Source organism: Astyanax mexicanus, chromosome 9 (assembly GCF_023375975.1).
Source record: "Astyanax mexicanus isolate ESR-SI-001 chromosome 9, AstMex3_surface, whole genome shotgun sequence".
NCBI lineage: Eukaryota > Metazoa > Chordata > Actinopteri > Characiformes > Acestrorhamphidae > Astyanax > Astyanax mexicanus.
Genome location: NC_064416.1, coordinates 9,473,400 through 9,496,748, shown reverse-complemented (window position 1 = coordinate 9,496,748; position 23,349 = coordinate 9,473,400). Strand labels below are relative to the sequence as shown.

Here is a 23,349-nt window from a genome sequence, read left to right as displayed (position 1 = left end):
CTATGTGTTGCTTTTTCAGCACTCAGTCCTCTGATTTACTCATTATTTTTTTTACACACTCCCATACCGTAGCACTTCTCAGCTTTAATCCACATCCATACTGACCCAAACTCTTAATCTTTTTTGTTGTTTTATAATCCAACAATCCTCTCACTTTAGCTGGGAAACTATTTGCTCTTCCACTTCTGATCATCGTAACTGTATACTGCAACAGAGAAATGTGGATAAGAAGAGGAAAGCACAATATTCCTCTGGGAAACTTGCAGCTACAAAGCGAGGAAAATGAAATGCAGTGGTGAAAAGATGGATCAAATGTTTTGTGAAGATGGAAAGAAAGAACAGAGTACAAAAGCCAGGAGACAAGCTAGAGCTAAGAGGAAGTTATGAACATGACGATGTTTACCAGCTGTTTACGGTTTTCCTCCAAGCACAGTCCGAGCACTCCCAGAAAGGATCCGAACGCCAACTGCAAACAACAAACAGACAAAAACAAACAAGTTATGGATGCACAGAAAGCGCTTGACCATAGCAGCGTCCAGGCGCTCCGCACTCGCATTCAAATATGAACAACTCCTGCTTCTCCTCAGATAAACCATGTATGACAATGTTCCTCGGTTCTATCGAGAGAACACAACCCAGTGGAAAATCTGATTCACCTCCACATCTTTACTGTGTTCTCCACATACTTTATTTACCACTCCACTTCCTGCACATCTCCAGCAGGACCTGCAGAACATTACACTCACAGCATGTTCTAAAACATCCACTTCCTCCAGCCAACTATACCAGAACCAGGACCGAGCTTTAGACTAAGGTTTAGGGTTAGAGTCTGGGTTCAGGGCTAGGATTAAGGTTAGGGTTTGGGGTTAGGGTTTATGATTGTAATACAATAAATTGAGTATTAATAATAATAATAATAATACGTTTAACATGTAGGGCTGGAGTTTAAAATTTAGATATTATGATTTTAGGGTTTAGTGGTACAGATCTGTGAGTATATTTCATGTATAGTATTAAGATTTTTTGGCTGTTGTAGTTAGTATAGATTTAACAGAGTTTAAGGTTGTTTTAATGTTAGTTTTACTGATTTAGAATATAGGACTTTAGGTTTACGGGTCTTATATTAAACGGTCACAATTAATGGTGCCAATGACAGTAATATATTTGAACCAATGTTAAATGCTTCAGTAATGTCTGAACTAATAATTAATTGACACTGAATTATTGCATTATTTAAGCAAAAATGCATGAGAGGGAGTGCTAAAACGTGTATTATACCACTGTTAGTTGCAACCCTGCAATGTGATTGGCTGAGAGGCGCTTTATGAGTGACATAATCAGCAGGTAATGCACTGTAACTAAAGCTCTCCATGTACTACTCCGCCACATACAGGTAACCTAGCAACGAAGCAGCAATTACAAACCAAATACAAACCAAAAGCGATGTCATTAAACACTATTGGAAGCTGTTGGATCCCATAGACACAGGAACACCATGTCTCCAATAGGCGCGGTAGGCAAAGACCCACAAATAAATGCTATTTATTTATCTATTATTTAAAGCCCAGCGATTCAAAAATATGCATTATTACACACATTATGAGCCACCAATATCAGGTTAAGAGTCGTTATTATTAAAAGTCGTTATTAGTTAAAATAATTCCATTGCTGCTCTGTTTGTAGCTGCGCTGTTTGGTCTGTGAGCGCTGCAACATTACTAAGTTACCTGTATGTGGTGAAGTAGTACATGGAGAGCTTTGGTTACAGTGCATTACTGGCTGATAACGGCACTCGTAAAACACCTCTCAGCCAATCACATTGCAGGGTCTGAATTAACTGTGGTATAGTAAACATTACTACATTTTAATGATTAAGAATGTTTTGAATAATAATGAATTGAGACATTAGTTAAAAATGCTGTAATGATTAATTTCAATTAGTATCAATGATTAATTAGTTGAGACATTATGTTGTAAGTACTGTAAATGAATGTAAATTAATTATTGTAAAGTGTTAACTATTAAAGATTAAGGTTTAGAATATTATGAATAATGTTTTAGGATCTAAATTTTCAGTGTTTAAGTTTAGAATGAAACTTAGTGCTTAGTTTTTTATGTTGTTTAATTAGGCTTCATAAACTCACCGGATTTAAACTATACCTATCAGGACTGTTAGTAATAAAATAACACTGTAAAATTTCTATATTAACAGTCAGAGAGGTAATTTAACACCAGCAAGTTCACTCTGCCCCAAAAACTCAATGAACTGATTATATATGTGACCGTATTGAACTGAAGAGCTGTTCACTGTTAGAGTGCAGCTCTGTAAACACAGACAGACAGGCAAGCAGAGAGACATATAGCGAAAGGCAGATAGACAGGCAGGCAGATAGAAACACAGACAGACAAAGAGACAGCAAGAAAGACAGACAGACAGACAGACAGAGAGATGAATAGACAGAAACAAATAGAAAAGGATACAGACACTCAGAGAGACTGGCAGAAAGATAGACAGGCAGATACACAAATAAAAAGACAGAGTGAGGCTCGCAAAGAGCCTAAGAGAGACAGACAGACAAACAGAGAAATACAAGCAGAAAACCACAGTGAAAGGCAGATAGACAGGCTGACAAACAGAAAAAGACAGGGAGAGAAACAGACAGTGAAAGGCAGACAGACAGACAAACAGAGAAAGTCAGACATAGAGACAGAAAGCAAAAGGCAGATAGACTGGCAGAAAATGAGAGTAAGACAAGCAGAAAGACAGAAAGCAAAAGGCAGATAGACACACGAACAAACAGAGAAAAACAGGCAGAGAAATATAGACAGAGAGACAGACAGTAAAAGGCAGATAGACATACAGACAAACAGAAAAAGACAGACAGAGAAAAACAAACAGAGAGACAGACAGACAGCGACAGGCAAATAGACACAGACAAACAGAGAAAGACCGGCAGTGAAACAGACAGTGAAAGGCAGCGAGACAGACCGACAAACAGAAAAAGACAGCCAGAGAAATACAGACAGAGAGACAGACAGCGACAGGCAAATAGTAACAGACAACAGAGAAAGACAGAGAAACAAACAATGAAAGGCAGATAGACAGGCACAGAAACAGATAAAGACATGCAGAGAATCAGACTGTGAAAAGCAGAGAGACAGCAGAGAGACAGGCAGGCAGATTCGACCATCTTATTCTCCACTACAGATTACATCCAAGCCATTAGTGGCGCTATTACACTCCTGAGTACATAAAACCTATATGGATGTATAAAAGACTTTTTAAATTTTAATTTAAAAGCCGTTTGACCAGTGGTAGGATGGTCCCCCCTTTAATGTGAGTCTTGGTCCTCCCAAGGTTTCTTCCTCCTCCTGCAGCTCTGAGGGAGTTTTTCCTTGCCTCCGCGCTCACTGGGGGTTCTGTATTATGTATATTCTATGTTTAATGTTTTGCCTGATTCTTTGTCCTGTAATCATGTTTCTGTAAAGCTGCTTTGTGCCAACACCTGTTGTAAAAAGCGCTATACAAATAAATTTGATTTGATTTGATTTGATTTGACATTTAGTTGAATCTGACATCCTTCACTGCTTTGTAGTTATGGGTACCATCGTTTCTGTCCAGGCTGTTTCAAGAGTTTATTTAAAATAACTATATAATTAAGCATGGTTGAAAAGCATTGTCTGACGTTCATTTGTTCATTTTCATAGCATTTTTATTTAGTATGGTAGTGATTATTATCAGTGGTTATAGTGATTGTGATGGTCATTGTAATTAACCCTTGTGTGGTGTTCATTTTTCATCAAATGATACTAAAAAATTATTTTTTCTAACTCAAACTCATTGGCGTTGGCTCATTTTTTGTGAAAAACATATATCAAAACACATTTTCGATAAACACACACTGTACACCCCCCCCCCCCCCCCTATACATTTATATTACATACAGTATGTTTGGCCAAGGGCTAATAAACATTGCTTCATTTGTAAATTTGAAACTAAACAAATTTTCTACTCATATCTTGAGTTAAATTCGTTTTCTTTTACATTTTATTAAAAAACTAATAAAAAAAAGAGTAGCACTTTTTGAAAGAAATGTAACAAAAGAAAGGTAAAGGGCAAATATTAACCATGTAAGCTGTTTATATTGCTTGCAATTTAGGTGAAGCAAGCATGTGTAAAGCATTTTAATGTAAGATTGCTTAATTTTGCTGAATTAAATACAAGTAACAAAGTAAACGAGTAACAAAAATATGAACACCACACAAGGGTTAAATATGGTTATTTGCTAGTATTGACCCACGCCCTTGACTGGGCAGAGAAGAAGAAAAGAGGGGGAGCGAATTCAGAGAATTTGGGGTGGAGTTCGAGGCAGCTTCGCTGCAGGAGGAAGATGGGGAGGAGGTGGGTGCGAGGTTGTTCAACAAGCAGGTAGAGAGGAAGTGACAGTTTAAATAGGGAAGGAAGTGGGAGGAGTGAGGGCGTGGATCAACTCCCAAAACTTAACTATAATAGATAGCTCCACTTATGGTGGTGGTGGTGGTGATGGTTATTGTAATAAGTATATTCGTGATGATGTGATGATGATGATGATGATGATGATGATGATGATGAAGTGTTACTTACGATAGCTCCTGAAGCGTATCCAGTGATGCTCAGGCTCTCAGTGCGAGTGCTGGTGTAGATACCCAGAGCGACGATGAGCAGAGACAGACTGAGCATGCCCGAGACCAGCTGCAGAGCCTTCCTCCTCTTCATCCTCCCCACATCTACAACACCAAACACTGATTACATCCTGCTCATCACACTCATCACACTCATCACACTCATCACACTCATCACACTCTTTCGTGACCTGTTGCTTCACGTGTGAGGGATAAATCATTTCACTGCTTTCAGGATTTTTTTAAAACCAGAATAAAACCTTACTTTTTAATACTGCAGTTTAAAATGTCTTACGTTACATTGCTCAACTCATTTACAGCCAAGTCCAGTTCACACTGTGTCTCCAAAGATAATCGTATAAAGCTTTAAAAGAGTAAGTTTAGCTGTTTTATGGTGCCAGACACTGGTGTTCACATGCAGCTGTATAATCTCCATACAAAAGCAGTGAGTAATAGAATGGAATGTTCTGGAGTCTAGTTAAAAATGTATTTGGCAGATTCCGTCAAAACCATGCCATTTCGGTCCCCAGAAAATCACATGTATAAATGTGCAAACAGAATAACTTTAAAATAAATTTTATTATGTAGCGTAGTGTCTTGTACATTGACCTAACTGCAAAACAAACATACATAAATAAAAACTACTTAGAACACTGAAAAAATTGCATTTAAAACCTGTCCCCACCCTCTAACTATAAACTTTACCATGAAATATAATTATTAAACTCCTTCAGACATGTAATTTTTTGGAGTGTCCATAACAGGACTGAGTGCTAGTAACAGGACAGAGTGCCATTAACAGGACAGAGTGCCAGTAACAGGAGTTAGTGTCAGTAACAGGAATGAGTGCCAGTAAGATGGGTGCGTTCCAGTAACAGGACAGAGTGCCAGTAACGGGACTAAGTGGCAGTAACAGGAGTGAGTGCCAGTAGCAGTAGCGAGTTCCAGTAACAGGAGTGAGTGCCAGTAACAGAACAGAGTGCCAGTAACAGGAGTGAGTTTCAGTAACAGGAATGTGTTCCAGTAACAGGAGAATGTTCCAGTAACAGCACTGAGTGCCAGTAACAGGAGTGAGTGCTAGTAACAGGACAGGGTGCCAGTAACAAGAGTGAGTGCCAGTAACAGTAGTGAGTTCCAGTAACAAGAGCAAGTTCTAGTAACAGGAGTGAGTGCCAGAAACAGGAGTGAGTGCCAGTAACAGGCAGTGAGTGCCAGTAACAGGACAGGGTCCAGTAACAGCACTGAGTGCCAGTAACAGCACTGAGTGCCAGTAACAGGAGCGAGTTCCAGTAACAAGAGCAAGTTTCAGTAACAGGACAGAGTGCCAGTAACAGGTTTGAGTGCCAGTAACAAGAGCGAGTTCCAGTAACAAGAGTGAGTTCCAGTAACAGGAGTGGGTTTCAGTAACAAGAGCGAGTTCCAGTTACAGGAATGAGTGCCAGTAACAGGAGTGAGTGCCAGAAACAGGAGTGAGTGCCAGTAACAGGAGTGGGTTTCAGTAACAAGAGCGAGTTCCAGTTACAGGAATGAGTGCCAGTAACAGGAGTGAGTGCCAGAAACAGGAGTGAGTGCCAGTAACAGGCAGTGAGTGCCAGTAACAGGACAGGGTCCAGTAACAGCACTGAGTGCCAGTAACAGCACTGAGTGCCAGTAACAGGAGCGAGTTTCAGTAACAAGAGCAAGTTTCAGTAACAGGACAGAGTGCCAGTAAAAGGAGTGAGTGCCAGTAACAGTAGCGAGTTCCAGTAACAGGAGTGAGTGCCAGTAACAGGGGTGAGGGCCAGTAAAAGAACAGAGTGCCAGTAACAGTAGCGAGTTCCAGTAACAGGAGTGAGTGCCAGTAACAGGGGTGAGGGCCAGTAAAAGAACAGAGTGCCAGTAACAGGAGAGAGTGCCATTACATAGAGTAAGTTCCAGTGACAGGAGTTGAGTATTGTCCCCTGGTTCATTGATTTATTAATGTAAATTTTAGTTAATGTAAACCTCTTTTTCTTCTAATTCTGTTTGGTTCATAATTTATCAATTTCTTTAATACATTGCATGATAATACATTTTATCAATTTCAGGTTTGGGTCTTCTTGAAAAGATAAAAATAGCTTTGCATCTTTTAAAAAAAATACAATGTGCATGCATCTTTACTGATTTTGTTATCATAAATATAAAATATTTGAACATGCAGTCAATCATTTCTTTAAAATAAACAGTTAAACATGATTTTTAAAAGGTGACATGATTAAAAATGTTTTGAATAGTTAACTAAATGTGTTATCAGATTCAGAGTTGAAATAGATACAAAAAATAAGTTTAATTTGGAAGAGTTACAAGCCAATGGCACCAATTCGGTGGAACGGCTCATTTATCTACATAACATGAACAAAAATATTGGGGCACCTGCCCAATCATTGTTTCTTCTAAAAACAAGGGTATTAAAAAGAATACAGCTCAATTCATCAATGATGAACATTCTGAATTTAAAATGTAAAGATGCTATAAAGATGTTATAAAGCTTTTTTTAATATTTTGTTTTTGATCAGTGTAAGCAGGTTAATGTGAAATCAAATCTTTAGAAGCAGTTAAAGGTTTATTTGGATGCTGGCTCTGTCTTAGCGCACAGTTCCAACCGGGCCCAATCAACATGTGTAAGTGCGGTCAGTACGTGTAGAAGTGTTTAAAGTGTGTGTGTGTGTGACCTGGCTCCTTTTTGACTGGTTTCAGAAATGAGTTTTGAACACTGACAATTGAGCTCGGCGCCTCATAAACCCAGAGTTACTGCAGAGATGAAGAACCGGCAGCTCAGACTGGCAGAGCTTCACCCTCAGCAGCTCCAGCCTCATGAAGTGCGTGTGTTTGAGTGTGTGTGTGTGTGTGTGTGTGTGGGTGTTATAAGGGGTTACACAACTACAACTACTCGTCATTACCACAGTTATGAAACATGCATGTGCAGCGCTGATTAAAAATAACACTATATGTTGTGTTTTGAACACTGGGGTTCTTGACCAGCTTCACCCAGGCACCAGACCAGAACCAGGATCAATTGGCATGGAATTCCTACTTTTACAAGCTATTTTTTCAGCTGGGCAGTGTGATCTACATAGTTAACACTCAGAAAAGTTGAGGTGAGGTTCTCACAAAGATCATGTTTCACATATATAACATATATATCAAAACATTAGCCCACAGCAACCAATCAGAACAGAGCTTTTATATTTATATACAGTAATGGCCCAAAATATTGGAACCCCTGCAATTTTTCTTAAAACATGCAATGTAGGTCCTGTACATTTGCAGTTTTTTTTTCAGTTGCTTTGCTTCCTTTCTCAGATCAGAGCTGAGTTCCTAAAAAAATATTTGACCACATTATTACTACATAATTTAGTGCACTTTTCAGAAGCTATTTCTCATTCTTTTTTTTAATAAACAGCAAATACTTTGGCATAATAACGCAAATTATTTTTTATAATTATCTGCAACATTGAGTGACATTCTTAAATCATTTCTAATTTTCTACCATTTTTCTCCTATTTTAACTAAGCCAATTCTCCCAACTATTTAGCTCCTACTTAGCTGTATATCCACCATCACTAGTGATGCCACAACATAAGGAGGGTAAAGACCAGCACACGCCTCCTCCAACACATGTGAAGTCAGACTCCGCCTCTTTTCAAACTGCTGCACCGAGTGGCATTACAGTGCGTTTGGAGGAAAGCGCAGCGACTCGCTTTTGATACATCAGCTCACAGATGCCTTGTGCTGATCAACATCTCCCTAAGAGTGATGAGGGGAAAGAGCGCCATTTACTGTACCCACCCAGAGAGAGCAGGGCCAATTGTGCTCTCTCAGGGCTCCGGAAGCTGAGTTTTAGGATGTTGTTGTTATGTATGTTATGTTATAGCCTGAATAGGACTGCAGTTGAAAAAACAGGAGGACCGGTGAGTTTTTATTGGCTTTCTAGTTCACACGACATCGCGTTTAGTAGCTCCTCCATTTCCACTCACTGTTGTGTTTACATGGATCTCTGTGGGAATGCACATCCAAAGTGTAATTACTGTTTGTGGCAGTGGACAAGTAGCTATTTTATTAAACACGAGATGACAAAACTTAGAGATGTGGATCCGGACGGGAATAAAACTATTAAAAAATAAAATTACCAGAGGACCACTGAGTTCAGTAAAAAATAGTAGATAATTCAGCCTGTAATTTTCTCAGAGGACGTCTGAGAAAAACATGCACATGGTCAATCTGGACAAGAATTAAATCACAGAGGACCCCCATAAAAGAGAAAATTACCCCAATGACCCTCTGAGAAATTAATCTCGTCCGGATGGGGTTTTTATTAAGTGCTACAATTCTATTTCTTATGGATAGGCCAGGACAGGCAGGAAGTTAAAAAAGGTGAGTTTTAATGACAACAGCAAAACAAACAATCGAAAGGGTAATTTAGAATCATAAGCAGGTAGAAGACGTATTAAAGGCTATGCTATCTTGTAAAAGACAAAAATAGAATAAAAAGTGGGTTAACAAGAAAAACTAGAAAAAACAGGACTGGATAGTTTCCACACCTGCAACTAAAGTTAACCCTAGACTCCCAATTTCAGTAGGACCAGCGTTTGGTACTCTGAAACATATCTGGACTCAAAAACAGCTTTCACAATTCACTTAACTCACAGAGCAAGCAACGGAAAGAAGGTGTGAAAAAGTGTGAAAAGCTTTAGTTGGCAAGTCTGTGTAACCAGAGCACAACTTAGCATTAAAAGATCAATAAGGAAAGATCAGGTTTTCTCTTGTCATTTTTCTTTGGAAATGTCAAAGTCTGTCAATAAATTACAGTTCAAAGAGTGAAAGAAATTAAGGCATTAATGTGAATCCTGTTCAAATTATAGTCAGTCTCTCACATACAGAGCTGTGGAACTAAGTACTGTGGAAATTGGCATATTTCACACAGCAGATAGCGCAGTCTTGCATAAGATATTTTTTTATCAGCTGTCAGCAAAACCTTTTACATAAGAAAATACAAAGCCCAAAAAGAGAAGGTCTGATGGTTTTTACAACATGTACAACATTTATTGTTTTTCTGCTCAGCACGGCTCAGTCGGCTTCAAACTGCTGAGAAACACTGTCCCGCTAGTTTATCTTCAGTGTAGGACCAACTTTTGTTTTATAGTGTTAAAATCTTCACTCTGATCAGCCCAAATTCATCAGTATTAGCAGTATATTTTAGTCTCGAGCCAAAATGGAGTTGTTTGTTTGCTTATTACTTAAGAAAAATATAAAATGTTTTATTAAAGTCTAATTAAAGACTAAAAAAATCAGATTAAACTCTAATAAGTGCAATCAAACATTGATACATGTAATTAAACACCAGTAAGTCTAACCCGACATAGATAGATAGATAGACAGATAGATAGATAGACAGATAGATAGACAGACAGACAGACAGACAGACAGACAGACAGACAGACAGACAGACAGACAGATAGATAGATAGATAGATAGATAGATAGATAGATAGATAGATAGATATAACTTTTTTGATCCCAGAGGGGAAAAGATAGATAGATAGAACTTTTTTGATCCCAGAGGGGAAAATCTAGAAATTCTAGAAATTCTAGACATTGATAAGTCTAATTAAACATGGATAACTCTAATCATAAATCAATATTTTTAATCCAACAGTAATACACCAGTAAGACAAATCAGTCCGCTTTATCAACAGACTTATCAAACACTTATAATAAACCTAATAAAGCAAAAACAACTACTCATTATTCACAAGTAACACTAATCAAACACTGATACATTTGAAACATTTGAAGTTCAGTCAAACATGGACACTTCATTTATTTATTTATTTTTTTGTGCTGGTAGTATCTGTATACTGATATATTGATAATTTGACTAAGCATTTTGACTATAATTTTCACGATCAATGACACAGGTCTTGTCATTCTGATGACTCGCACATGTTCACTCACAGATTCATACTTTTGGGAACTGAGCTAATGATTCAGAGTGAATTACAGTCTTATGCTGGGAATCCATTGTATAATTCTGTTTGTATGAACAGAACTTTTTTAAGAAATGCAGCAAAGCAACATAGAAAAACTGTAATCTGATTCATCTTTAGATTTATTTAAATATCCATACATTTAAAAAAAAGGCCAGAACATGACAAAAAAGAACCACAAGACATATAAAACTATCCTGAACTGTGTCGGGGCTGGACTAAATTAAACTGATCCATACTGATGTGTAAGTAATATTCATGTGGTTTTATTTAATTTATACAAAATGTATTTATATGGTAATTTTTTATTGTGTATTTTAATAAATAGATCTAAATAAATGAAAGAAATACATAGAAAGTGTAGGTTATAATTCTGTACTACTGCAGACTCATTTACTGCAATTTACCACCTCACAAAAACACAACACACTCAATAAATGTATGTGTTTAGATTGATATGTTTGATACACTCTTAGTTTTCAATAACTGGTCTGGACTGTACTGATGTGTACAATGGTTTGCATGCACACAGGACTAAAACTGGATTTTTATATTTTTCTAAGGTCATTATAGTAGAACAGTGTCTGAATGCAGATTCTAATTCTACGCTCCTGCAGCTTCATTCATCCTGCAACACAAAGCCCTAAATAAGCAACACACTCAATAATTTATACCTAAAAAAAAGCTGACTCTAATCATATAATAATGAGCCTAATTGAAGATCAGTGTGTATAATCAAATGCTGAACAGCCAAATGAAGCAGCTATAAGTCTCATAATCACAATAATTCTAAAGAAACGACAGTAAGTTTAATGAAACCCTGATTGTACAGTGTCTGTACTGCACTGTCTAGTCTCTAAAACTGTCTCATATCTGCTGTATTTATTGTATTTATACATGTTTTAGTTCTATGTTATAAAATTTGTTGCACGTTTGTTTTTTATGTTGTCTTTATTGTATTGTTCGTTCCACTTGTACTCAGATGGAAAGACAATAAGTGCCTCTTGAGACTCATTAAACACTAACAATGCAAACAGAACACTGATAATACCAACCAAATGCCAAAACATCAAAACTAACTGTGGAAAGGCTAATTATAGTCACTTAGAATAAAACCTCAAAATAAATTACCAGTAAATCTAATCAAACACTAAAAAGTCTAATCAAAAACTGAAAAGCCTAATTAAATACTAAACCGTCTAATCAAAGAAAGATAAGACAACAAATAAAAAGTTTAAATAAACACTGAAAAGTCTGATTGAAAAAGATAAGACTAATCAAACACTGTAAAGACTAATCAAACCCTGAAAAGTCTAATCAAAGAAAGATAAGACAACAAATAAAACATTTAAATAAACACTGAAAAGTCTAATCAAACACTGAAAAGTCGAATCAAACACTAAAAAGTCGAATCAAACACTAAAAAGTCTAATCAAACACTGAAAAGTCTAATCAAACACTAAAAAGTCTAATCAAACACTGAAAAGTCTAATCAAACACTAAAAAGTCTAATCAAACACTAAAAAGTCTAATCAAACACTAAAAAGTCTAATCAAACACTAAAAAGTCTAATCGAACATTGAAAGACTAATGGAACACTGAAAGACTAATCAAACACTGAAAGACTAATCAAACATTGAAAGACTAATGGAACACTGAAAGACTAATCAAACACTGAAAGACTAATCAAACACTGAAAAGTCTATTCAAACACTGAAAAAACTAATCAAACACTGAAAAGCCTAATTAAATACTAAACCGTCTAATCAAAGAAAGATAAGACAACAAATAAAAAGTTTAAATAAACACTGAAAAGTCTGATTGAAAAAGATAAGACTAATCAAACACTGTAAAGACTAATCAAACCCTGAAAAGTCTAATCAAAGAAAGATAAGACAACAAATAAAACATTTAAATAAACACTGAAAAGTCTAATCAAACACTGAAAAGTCGAATCAAACACTAAAAAGTCGAATCAAACACTAAAAAGTCTAATCAAACACTGAAAAAGTCTAATCAAACACTAAAAAGTCTAATCAAACACTGAAAAGTCTAATCAAACACTAAAAAGTCTAATCAAACACTAAAAAGTCTAATCAAACACTGAAAAGTCTAATCAAACACTAAAAAGTCTGAAAAGCCTAATCAAAGAAAAATAAGACAAGAAATAAAAAGTTTATATAAACACTAAAAATCTCAACGAAGAAAGATAAAACTAATCAAACACTGAAAAAGTCTAACCAAACACTGAAAAGTCTAATCAAACACTGAAAAAGTCTAACCAAACACTGAAAGACTAATGGAACACTGAAAGACTAATCAAACACTGAAAGACTAATCAAACACTGAAAAGTCTATTCAAACACTGAAAAAACTAATCAAACACTGAAAGACAAATCGAACGCTAAAAAAATAATCAAACACTCTAAAGTCTAATCAAACATTGAGAAGTCTAGTCAAACACTAAAACGTATAATTATACACTAAAAAGTATAATCAAAGAAAGATAAGACAAGCACTGAAAAGTTTAATTGAACTCTGAAAAGACTAACTAAAGGAAGATAAGACTAATTAAACTTTGAAAAGCCTAATCAAACACTGTGCAGTCTAATCAAACACTGAAAAGCCTAATCAAACACTGTGCAGTCTAATCAAATACTGAAAAGCCTAATCAAACACTGAAAAGCCTAATCAAACACTGTGCAGTCTAATCAAACACTGAAAAGCCTAATCAAACACTGTGCAGTCTAATCAAATACTGAAAAGCCTAATCAAACACTGAAAAGCCTAATCAAACACTGTGCAGTCTAATCAAATACTGAAAAGCCTAATCAAACACTGTGCAGTCTAATCAAATACTGAAAAGCCTAATCAAACACTGAAAAGACTCATCAAACACTGAAAAGCCTAATCAAAAAAGATACGTTTAATTAAACACTGGAAATTCTAATAAAACACTGAAAAGTCTAAACAAACATTAAACATTCAAATAAAAGACTGAAAATTCTAATCAAACACTGAACAGTCAAGTAAAATATTGAAGAGTCTTTTCAATCACTGAAAAGTCAAACCAAACAATGAAAAGTCTAATCAAACAAATATAGGTATAATCAACCACTAAAAAGTTAAATCAAACACTGAAATTTATAATCAAACACTGAACAGTCAAATAAAACATTTAACAATATAATCAATCACTGAAAAGTCTCATCAAACAAAGATAAGTTTAAACAACACAAAATCTAATTAAACACTGAAAATTCAAATCAAAGACTGACAAGTTGAATAAAACACTAAACAGTCTAATTAAACACTGTAAATTCTAACTAAACAAAAACAAGTCTAATCAAACATTAAAATTTCTAATCAATCACTGAACAGTCTAATAAATCTAAAGAAACACTGATAAGCCACCTACAAATCTAATCACACACTCTCACGTTCAGCTCTCTCTCTCTCTCTCTCTCTCTCTCACCGGTGGTGGTGTGTGTGTTGCGGTGTGTTCTGCTGCTCTGCTTCATGCTGCTGCTGCTGCTGGTGTTGTGTGGGGGCTGTGTGTGAACTGAGAGCTCTGGGGAGAGTGCTGGCTTTTATATGGGCGGGAGCAGAACCGGCACTGTTCCCTCCTCATCCTCCTCATCTGTTATTAATACTCAACTCTTCAGTTCTTACACTTAATAATAATCTGTTAATAGATGTAGTAAAACTATTAACACTATTATTCATTTATGGAACATAATCCACAACGGATTCAAATTTTATTTCAGTGATTATTCACTTATTTATAGTAGATACTGAATAATTTATAGCAGCAAATGAATAATTCATTGTGGACATGGATACCTTATAATTGATACTGATTAATTCAAAAGAGATACTTAAGAATTCATAGTGGATACAGAATACTTTATAGTGGATACTAAATAATTTGTAGCAGATAATGAATATTTCATAGTGGATACAGAATAATTCATAGTGGATTCTGAATAATTCATAGCAGATAATAAGTAGTTAATAGTGTATACAGAATAATTAATAGTGGACACCGGATAATTCATAGTGGATACTGGACAATTCATCATGAATACTGGATAATTCATAGTGAATACTGGATAATTCATAGTGGATACTGGACAATTCATCATGAATACTGGATAATTCATAGTGAATACTGGATAATTCATAGTGAATACTGGATAATTCATAATGAACACTGGATAATTCATAGTGGATACAGAATAATTTATAGTGGATTCTGAATAATTCATAGCAGATAATAAGTAGTTAATAGTGTATACAGAATAATTAATAGTGGATACTGGATATTTCATACTGGATCCTGAATAAGTCATAGTTGATACTGAGTTATTCATAATCAATACTAAATACTATGTAGCTGATACTGAATATTGGGCAGCTAGGTTATAGGTAATTCATAGTGGATACTAAAAAAGTCATACTTCATACTTCATAATTTATAGTTTATACTAAATATATTTAATAATATGAAAAAGTGTTTTTATTTTATTTTACCAGAAGCTGTGGTGTGAATCAGGGTGGTAAATCAGCAGTGAGAGTTGTGATGATTGTGATGAGTACAGCAGGTGATGTCAGGGCTGGTGTGCTGTTGGAGGATTGTGAGGTTTATCTCAGGGTGTCAGCGGGGGGGGATGTATCACAGTGCCCGAGTCAGTCCGGCCCACGTGGAGCCGCTAAATCACGAGTTCAGCCCCGCACACTGAGGGTACACCATTGCAGCCTGATAATTGTTATTATAGCTGCACCTCATTTCTGAACCGCACATTTCTCCTCGAGCTCCACACAATGACCTGCATGTTGTCTCTGGCTCTGAGAAAGAAGAATTACTCCATCCTGTACGACCATAAAACCTGCAATACAATAAGATCAAATGAAATCATTATCATATTACAGCCTAATGCTCACTTTTCATCTCTCTCTCTCTTTCTCTCTCTCTCTCTGCCTCTCATTCTGTCTCTCTTTCCTGTTGCTTTGATGTTTCTGCTTCACTGCAGAGCAGACTTAGGAGCCAACACCTCAACATGCAACATTCTGCTACACTCTTCCAGTGAAGATCCACTACATCAGCCTGTACACAACTTACTGAACAACTTTACACAGTGCATCACAAAAGTGAGTACTCTCCTCACATTTCTGCAGATTTATATATATATATATATATATATATATATATATTTCCATGTGACAACACTGACAAAATTACACCTAGACACAATGAAAAATAAAGTAGTCTGTCTGCAGCTTACTGTATATAACAGTGTAAATTTATTCTTCCCTCAAAAAAACTCAATATACAGCCATTAATGTCTAAACCACCAGCAACACAAGTGAGTACACCCCTAAGAGACTACACCCCTAAATGTCGAAATTGAGCATTGCTTGTCATTTTCCCTCCAAAATATCATGTGCTTCATTTGTGTTATTAGGTCTCAGGTGTGCATAGGGAGCAGGTGTGTTCAATACTGTAGTACAACTCACACTCTCTCATACTGGTCACTGAAAGTTCCAACATGCCACCTCATGGCAAAGAACTCTCTGAATTGTTGCGCAACATGAAGATTGCCAAGACTAAAAGAAGATTGGCAACACCCTGGAAATGAGCTGCAGCACAGAGGCCAAGATCGTCCGACATTTTATAAAGAGCAGTCCACTCAGAACAGACCTTGCGTTGGTCGTCCAAAGAAGTTGAGTGCAAATGCTGTCTTTGAAAGATAGGTGCAGGGGTGCTGTCTGCATTGATGCAGCGATTGAAGGGGTGAGGGGTCAGCCTGTTTGTGCTCAGACCTTACGCAGCACACTATATCAAATTGGTCTGCATGGCTGTCACCCCAGAACGAGCCTCTTCTGAAGTCTGTCCACAAGAAAGCCAGTCAACAAAGGACATTGCTGGAACCATTTCCTTTGGTCTGATTAGACCAAGATTAGTTTGTTTGGTTCAGATGGTCTCAAGCATGTGTGGTGGCAATCAGGTAAGGAGGAAAAATATAAGTGTGTCATGCCTACAGTCATGCATGGTGGTGGGAATGCCATGGTCTGGGGCTGCATGAGTGCAGCAGGTGTTGTGGAGTAACATCTCATTGAGGGACACATGAAGCCCAATATGTTCTGTGAAATATGGAAGCAGAGCATGATCCCTTCCCTCCGGAAACTGGGTCGCAGGGCAGGGTTCCAGCATGATAATGATCACAAACACACCTCTAAGATGACCACTGCTTTATTGAAGAGGCTGAGGGTAAAGGTGATGGACTGGCCAACAAGCATGTCTCCAGACCTGGAGGAGTGGAAAAGCATTCCAGTGGCAACCTGTGAAGCTCTGGTAAACCCCATGCCCAGGAGAGTTAAGGCACTTCTGGAAAATAATGGGGGCAACACAAACTATTGACACTTCAGGAACTTTCACTTATGGGTGCACTCACTTTTGTTGCCGGTGGTTTCGACATTAATGGCTGTATATTGATTTATTGTTATATAAGCCGCACACAGACTACTTTTTATTGTGTGAAAGTACCATTTTGTCAGTGTTTTCCCATGAAAAGATAAACTTAAATATCTGCAGAAATGGGATGTAGGGGTTTACTCACTTTTGTGATACACTGTATATAGTATTCTGTTCCCACACTGACCACACTCAATCCAGACAGAACCTGTTTATATTTCATATCAAGGACAACACCTGACTATGTTTCTGACTGTGATTGAAATCAGCTGTGGCTGTTCAGTTTTATACAGCAGCTATTTCCCAATATTTCAATGATATGACTATTTTAGAAATGTGTTTCAGATATCTGTTGTTTCAGTATAGCTGTTCTCCTGCTGTTGTTGCAGAAGTATATGATTTAAGACTGTAACAGACACAGAAACATAGTCCACATAAACCAGATACCAATGACTCTCTATAAGCATGGACGCCATGGTTTCATTCTCTACTGAAGCCAAAATAGTCAAATTTGCAAACAGAATCTGTGAAGTAGAGACCAGAGACAGAGCCAGACATACCTATATATTTGGAAGGCTTACACCCTTCTCCTAGACCAATTGTCTCAGACTGCCTTCATTAAGTTTACAGCTCAGTCTACAGTCAATGATATTGTCATGCTAGGGAGAACAGTCTAAACTTAATGTGGAGAGCCGAGAAATCAAGCTTCTTAGGTTTCAACACTATTCAGGAGGTTTTAATCAGATTTTTTAAATGATATATAAATGATATGTTTCCAGAACTGATCTGCTTTTTCTGTCTGTACACAACCAACAGATCACAATCACCTCTTCCCTCTCCTGCCCTGATCAGATTAGAACATTAAAACAGATTAAAACAGATTAAAGTGATCTATGCAAAATATTGCATAGATCCTTACTTATCATTAAAATTTTCTGATTTTATCCTATTTTTGGAAGGCCAAATACCCAACCCCCATACTCCCTCTCAATTACCAGTAATGCCCCAATGCCTAATGCCAGGAGGGTGAAGGCTAACACATGCCTCCCGTGATACATGTGAATTCAGCCACCACCTCTTTTTGAACTGGGTAATCAGTGCCCAACCATACAGAGCTCTCTCAGACTCCGGCTGCTGAAGGCAAGTAGTAGGTCTAGGATTCGAACCAGTGATCCTTGGACCATAGCGCCATTTCACACCAAGTACATATTTTTCAGACATAAAAATTTAAACAAGGTTTTAGGCGTTGTGGAACCTTCACACGACGTTTTTGTGTTCTGTAATCAGAGCCAGACAATCCATAGCTCTCATAAATGTCCATTATTTCATTTTATATATCTGCTTTCTATCTGCTCTGTTTTTCTGCTCTCTTTAATGTCCTCTTTTAAAGAAGTTATAGTTTGTGATTTTTTTTGTGAAATATGATTAGATTCGGACACGCCTAGACAAACGTTATAAAATGGCATTTTATGTAGTGTACGTCATTCCTCAGCCTTTCAGTTCTGCTCTGGAATATATTTTTAATAATTTTAATAATAATTATTTGTTTAAATCTTTAACACATAAACATACACACATCATCACACAATAAGTTCAATACTTGTATTGTGTTGTGTTGTAATGGTGTGTTGTAGTGTGTGGTGGTGTGTTGTAACGGTGTGTAGTGGTGTGTGGTATTGTATTGTAGTGGTGTGTAGTGGTGCACAGTATTGTGTTGTAATGGTGTGTCGTGGTGGGTGGTGTTGTGTTGTAGTGGTGTGCGGTGTTGTGTTGTAATGGTGTGAAGTGCTCTGTGGTATTGTGTTGTAAGGGTGTGTAGTGGTGTGCGGTGTAGTGTAGTAGTGGTGTGCAGTGTTGTGTTGTAATGGTGTGTAGTGGTGTGTGGTAGTGTATTGTAGTGGTGTGTAGTTGTGCACAGTATTGTGTTGTAATGGTGTGTAGTGGTGGGCGGTGTTGTGTTGTGGTGTGCAGTGTTGTAATGGTGTGTTGTGGTGTGCAGTGTTGTGTTGTGGTGTGCAGTGTTGTAATGGTGTGTTGTGGTGTGCAGTGTTGTGTTGGTGTGTTGTGGTGTGTGGTGGTGTGTTGTAGTGGTGTGTAGTGGTGTGTGGTATTGTATGGTATTGGTGTGTAGTGTTGTGTTGTAATGGTGTGAAGTGCTCTGTGGTATTGTGTTGTAATGGTGTGTAGAGGTGTGCGGTGTTGTGTTGTAGTGGTGTGCGGTGTTGTGTTGCAATGGTGTGTTGTGTTGTAATGGTGTGTTGTGTTGTAATGGTGTGTTGTGGTGTGCAGTGTTGTGTTGTAATGGTGTGTGGTGGTGTGTTGTAGTGGTGTGTAGTGTTGTGTAGTAATGGTGTGAAGTGCTCTGTGGTATTGTGTTGTAATGGTGTGTAGAGATGTGCGGTGTTGTGTTGTAGTGGTGTGGTGTGAGATTGATTCCATCCAGTCTGGTGTTACAGCATGAATTAACGGGTGCCTTTTGCTTTGTTGCCTGCTAGTCTGAATGCAGGTTAACTACAGTCCTTGTCTGACATAAGATCCACAGCATTTTAGTGCTAATAATAGCATGCTAATAAGCTCTTAAACTTTTAAAGTTCTGTTTTCTTACATGCTCACCTGCTACACATCTTTAATTCACCATTAATTAGCCCATTACACTCCAGACGAGCCATTAAATTCCTCACAGAGGAATTTCCTCCAGGAACCCTGGAGGAGTCAGGTTTACTCAATTAAACAACCTCAAATCTCATGCTTGAATAAGAAGTACAACTGATAAAAGATGATCTCCAAACATCAGCCCATGTAACTGCCTAACACGCATGAGGAAGAGCCACTGTGAGGTATCTAGACTACAAAGGAAAGCCCTGTCTAAGAGTGTTTATACAGCAGAAGCAGCAGAGATGGCATTAGTTCATGTCTGGAGTGGGTAATAAATCAGATTAAACTGCACCTGAACAGCTGTTTTTTTTTTTCAGCTCAAATAAAAATATTTAGTCACGTTGGATCATGTTTGTCTGCATCCGAGTCTGCATTACTGTTTTCACACCTGCCAAACAAACTGTACCAAGAGTACAAACAAACCAGACAATGATAAACTACTACTAACAAGAACCAATGCACTGGAAATAAGATTCAAAGAAACTTGGTGTGCGGTATTGTGTTGTATTGGTGTGAGGTATTGTGTTGTAGTGGTGTGAGGTATTGTGTTGTATTGGTGTGAGGTATTGTGTTGTATTGGTGTGAGGTATTGTGTTGTATTTGTGTGAGGTATTGTGTTGTATTGGTGTGCGGTATTGTGTTGTATTGGTGTGCGGTATTGTGTTGTAGTGGTGTGCGGTATTGTGTTGTAGTGGTGTGCGGTATTGTGTTATATTGGTGTGTAGTAGTGTGAGGTATTGTGTTGTATTGGAGTGAGGTATTGTGTTGTAGTGGTGTATGGTATTGTGTTGTAGTGGTGTGCGGTATTGTGTTGTTTTGGTGTGTAGTGGTGTGAGGTGTTGTGTTGTATTGGTGTGCGGTATTGTGTTGTAGTGGTGTGCGGTATTGTGTTGCATTGGTGTGTAGTGGTGTGCAGTATTGTGTTGTATTGGTGTGAGGTATTGTGTTGTATTGGTGTGAGGTATTGTGTTGTAGTGGTGTAAGATATTGTGTTGTAGTGATGTGAATGTATGGTGTTGTATTGGTGTGCGGTATTTTGTTGTAGTGGTGTGAGGTATTGTGTTGTAGTGGTGTAAGGTATTGTGTTGTATTGGTGTGTGGTATTGTGTTGTAGTGGTGTGAGGTATTGTGTTGCAGTGGTGTGAGGTATTGTGTTGTAGTGGTGTGAGGTATTGTGTTGTATTGGTGTGAGGTATTGTGTTGTATTGGTGTGAGGTATTGTGTTGTAGTGGTGTAAGGTATTGTGTTGTATTGGTGTGCAGTATTGTGTTGTAGTGGTGTGTGGTATTGTGTTGTAGTGGTGTGAGGTATTGTGTTGTATTGGTGTGAGGTATTGTGTTGTAGTGGTGTAAGATATTGTGTTGTAGTGATGTGAATGTATGGTGTTGTATTGGTGTGCGGTATTTTGTTGTAGTGGTGCGAGGTATTGTTTGTAGTGGTGTGAGGTATTGTGTTGTATTGGTGTGCGGTATTGGATTGTATTGGTGTGCAGTATTGGGTTGTATTGGTGTGAAGTATTGTGTTGTAGTGGTGTGAGGTATTGTGTTGTATTGGTGTGCGGTATTGGATTGTATTGGATTGTATTGGTGTGCAGTATTGGATTGTATTGGTGAGAGGTATTGGGTTGTATTGGCGTGCACTATTGGGTTGTATTGGTGTGAGGTATTGTGTTGTAGTGGTGTGCGGTATTGTGTTGTGTGGGTGTGAGGTATTGTGTTGTATTGGTGTGAGGTATTGTGTTGTAGTGGGTGTTGTGTACAGTATTGTGTTGTGGTGGTGTGTGGTATTGTGTTGTAGTGGTGAGAGGTATTGGGTTGTATTGGTGTGAGGTATTGTGTTGTATTGGTGTGAGGTATTGGGTTGTAGTGGGTGTTGTGTACAGTATTGTGTTGTAGTGGTGTGCGGTATTGTGTTGTAGTGGTGTGAGGTATTGTGTTGTAGTGGGTGTTGTGTACAGTATTGTGTTGTATTGGTGAACAGTATTGTGTTGTATTGGTGTGAGATATTGTGTTGTATTGGTGTGCAGTATTGTGTTGTAGTGGTGTGCAGTATTGTGTTGTAGTGGTGTGCAGTATTGTGTTGTAGTGGTGTGCGGTATTGTGTTGAATTTGTGTGAGGTATTGTGTTTTAGTGGTGTGAGGTATTGTGTTGTAGTGGGTGTTGTGTACAGTATTGTGTTGTAGTGGTGTGAGGTATTGTGTTGTAGTGGTGTGTAGTCGTGTGAGGTATTGTGTTGTAGTGGTGTGTAGTGGTGTGCGGTATTGTGTTGTAGTGGTGTGCAGTATTGTGTTGTAGTGGTGTGCAGTATTGTGTTGTAGTGGTGTGCAGTATTGTGTTGAATTTGTGTGAGGTATTGTGTTGTAGTGGTGTGAGGTATTGTGTTGTAGTGGTGTGTAGTGGTGTGCGGTATTGTGTTGTAGTGGTGTGCGGTATTGTGTTGAAGTGGTGTGCGGTATTGTGTTGAATTTGTGTGAGGTATTGTGTTGTAGTGGTTTGAGGTATTGTGTTGTAGTGGTGTGAGGTATTGTGTTGTAGTGGTGTGTAGTGGTGTGCGGTATTGTGTTGTAGTGGTGTGCGGTATTGTGTTGTAGTGGTGTGAGGTATTGTGTTGTAGTAGTGTGTAGTGGTGTGCGGTATTGTGTTGTAGTGGTGTGCAGTATTGTGTTGTAGTGGTGTGCAGTATTGTGTTGTAGTGGTGTGCGGTATTGTGTTGTAGTGGTGTGCTGTATTGTGTTGAATTTGTGTGAGGTATTGTGTTGTAGTGGTGTGTAGTGGTGTGCGGTATTGTGTTGTAGTGGTGTGAGGTATTGTGTTGTATTGGTGTGAGGTATTGTGTTGTAGTGGTGTGAGATATTGTGTTGGTGCGCGGTATTGTGTTGTATTGGTGTGTAGTGGTGTGAGGTATTGTGTTGTAGTGGTGTGAGATATTGTGTTGTAATGGTGCGCGGTATTGTGTTGTAGTGGTGTGTAGTGGTGTGAGGTATTGTGTTGTAGTGGTGTGAGGTATTGTGTTGTATTGGTGTGTGATATTGTGTTGTAGTGGTGTAAGGTATTGTGTTGTATTCGTGTGAGGTATTGTGTTGTAGTGGTGTGAGGTATTGTGTTGTAGTGGTGTGAGGTATTGTGTTGTAGTGGTGTGTAGTGGTGTGAGGTATTGTGTTGTAGTGGTGTGAGGTATTGTGTTGTAGTGGTGTGAGGTATTGTGTTGTAATGGTGTGTAGTGGTGTGCGGTATTGTGTTTTAGTGGTGTGTAGTGGTGTGTGGTATTGTGTTGTAGTGGTGTGAGGTATTGTGTTGTATTGGTGTGTATTGTTGTGCGGTATTGTGTTGTATTGGTGTGAGGTATTGTGTTGTAGTAGTGTAAGATATTGTGTTGTAGTGATGTGAATGTATGGTGTTGTATTGGTGTACAGTATTGTGTTGTAGTGGTGTGTGGTATTGTGTTGTAGTGGTGAGAGGTATTGGGTTGTATTGGTGTGAAGTATTGTGTTGTAGTGGTGTGAGGTATTGTGTTGTATTGGTGTGAGGTATTGTGTTGTAGTGGGTGTTGTGTA

The 23,349-nt window shown here is 37.9% G+C and overlaps 1 protein-coding gene across 3 annotated transcripts in view; it reads right to left on the bottom strand.

The window, feature by feature from the left end:
• LOC103025301 (transmembrane protein 255B) overlaps positions 1 to 14,228 on the bottom strand; it is a 63,790-nt gene extending 49,562 nt beyond the window's left edge. For all 3 annotated transcript variants that reach the window (XM_049483257.1, XM_022679466.2, XM_022679467.2), the window contains exons 1-3: positions 14,141 to 14,228; positions 4,624 to 4,766; positions 404 to 466 (exon numbers count right to left, since the gene is read on the bottom strand). In XM_049483257.1, the coding sequence (XP_049339214.1) occupies positions 404 to 466; positions 4,624 to 4,766; positions 14,141 to 14,186 (252 nt within the window). In that variant the 5' untranslated portion in view covers positions 14,187 to 14,228. The remainder of the gene's footprint in view (positions 1 to 403; positions 467 to 4,623; positions 4,767 to 14,140) is intronic.
• Between the last annotated feature and the right edge of the window lie 9,121 nt (positions 14,229 to 23,349).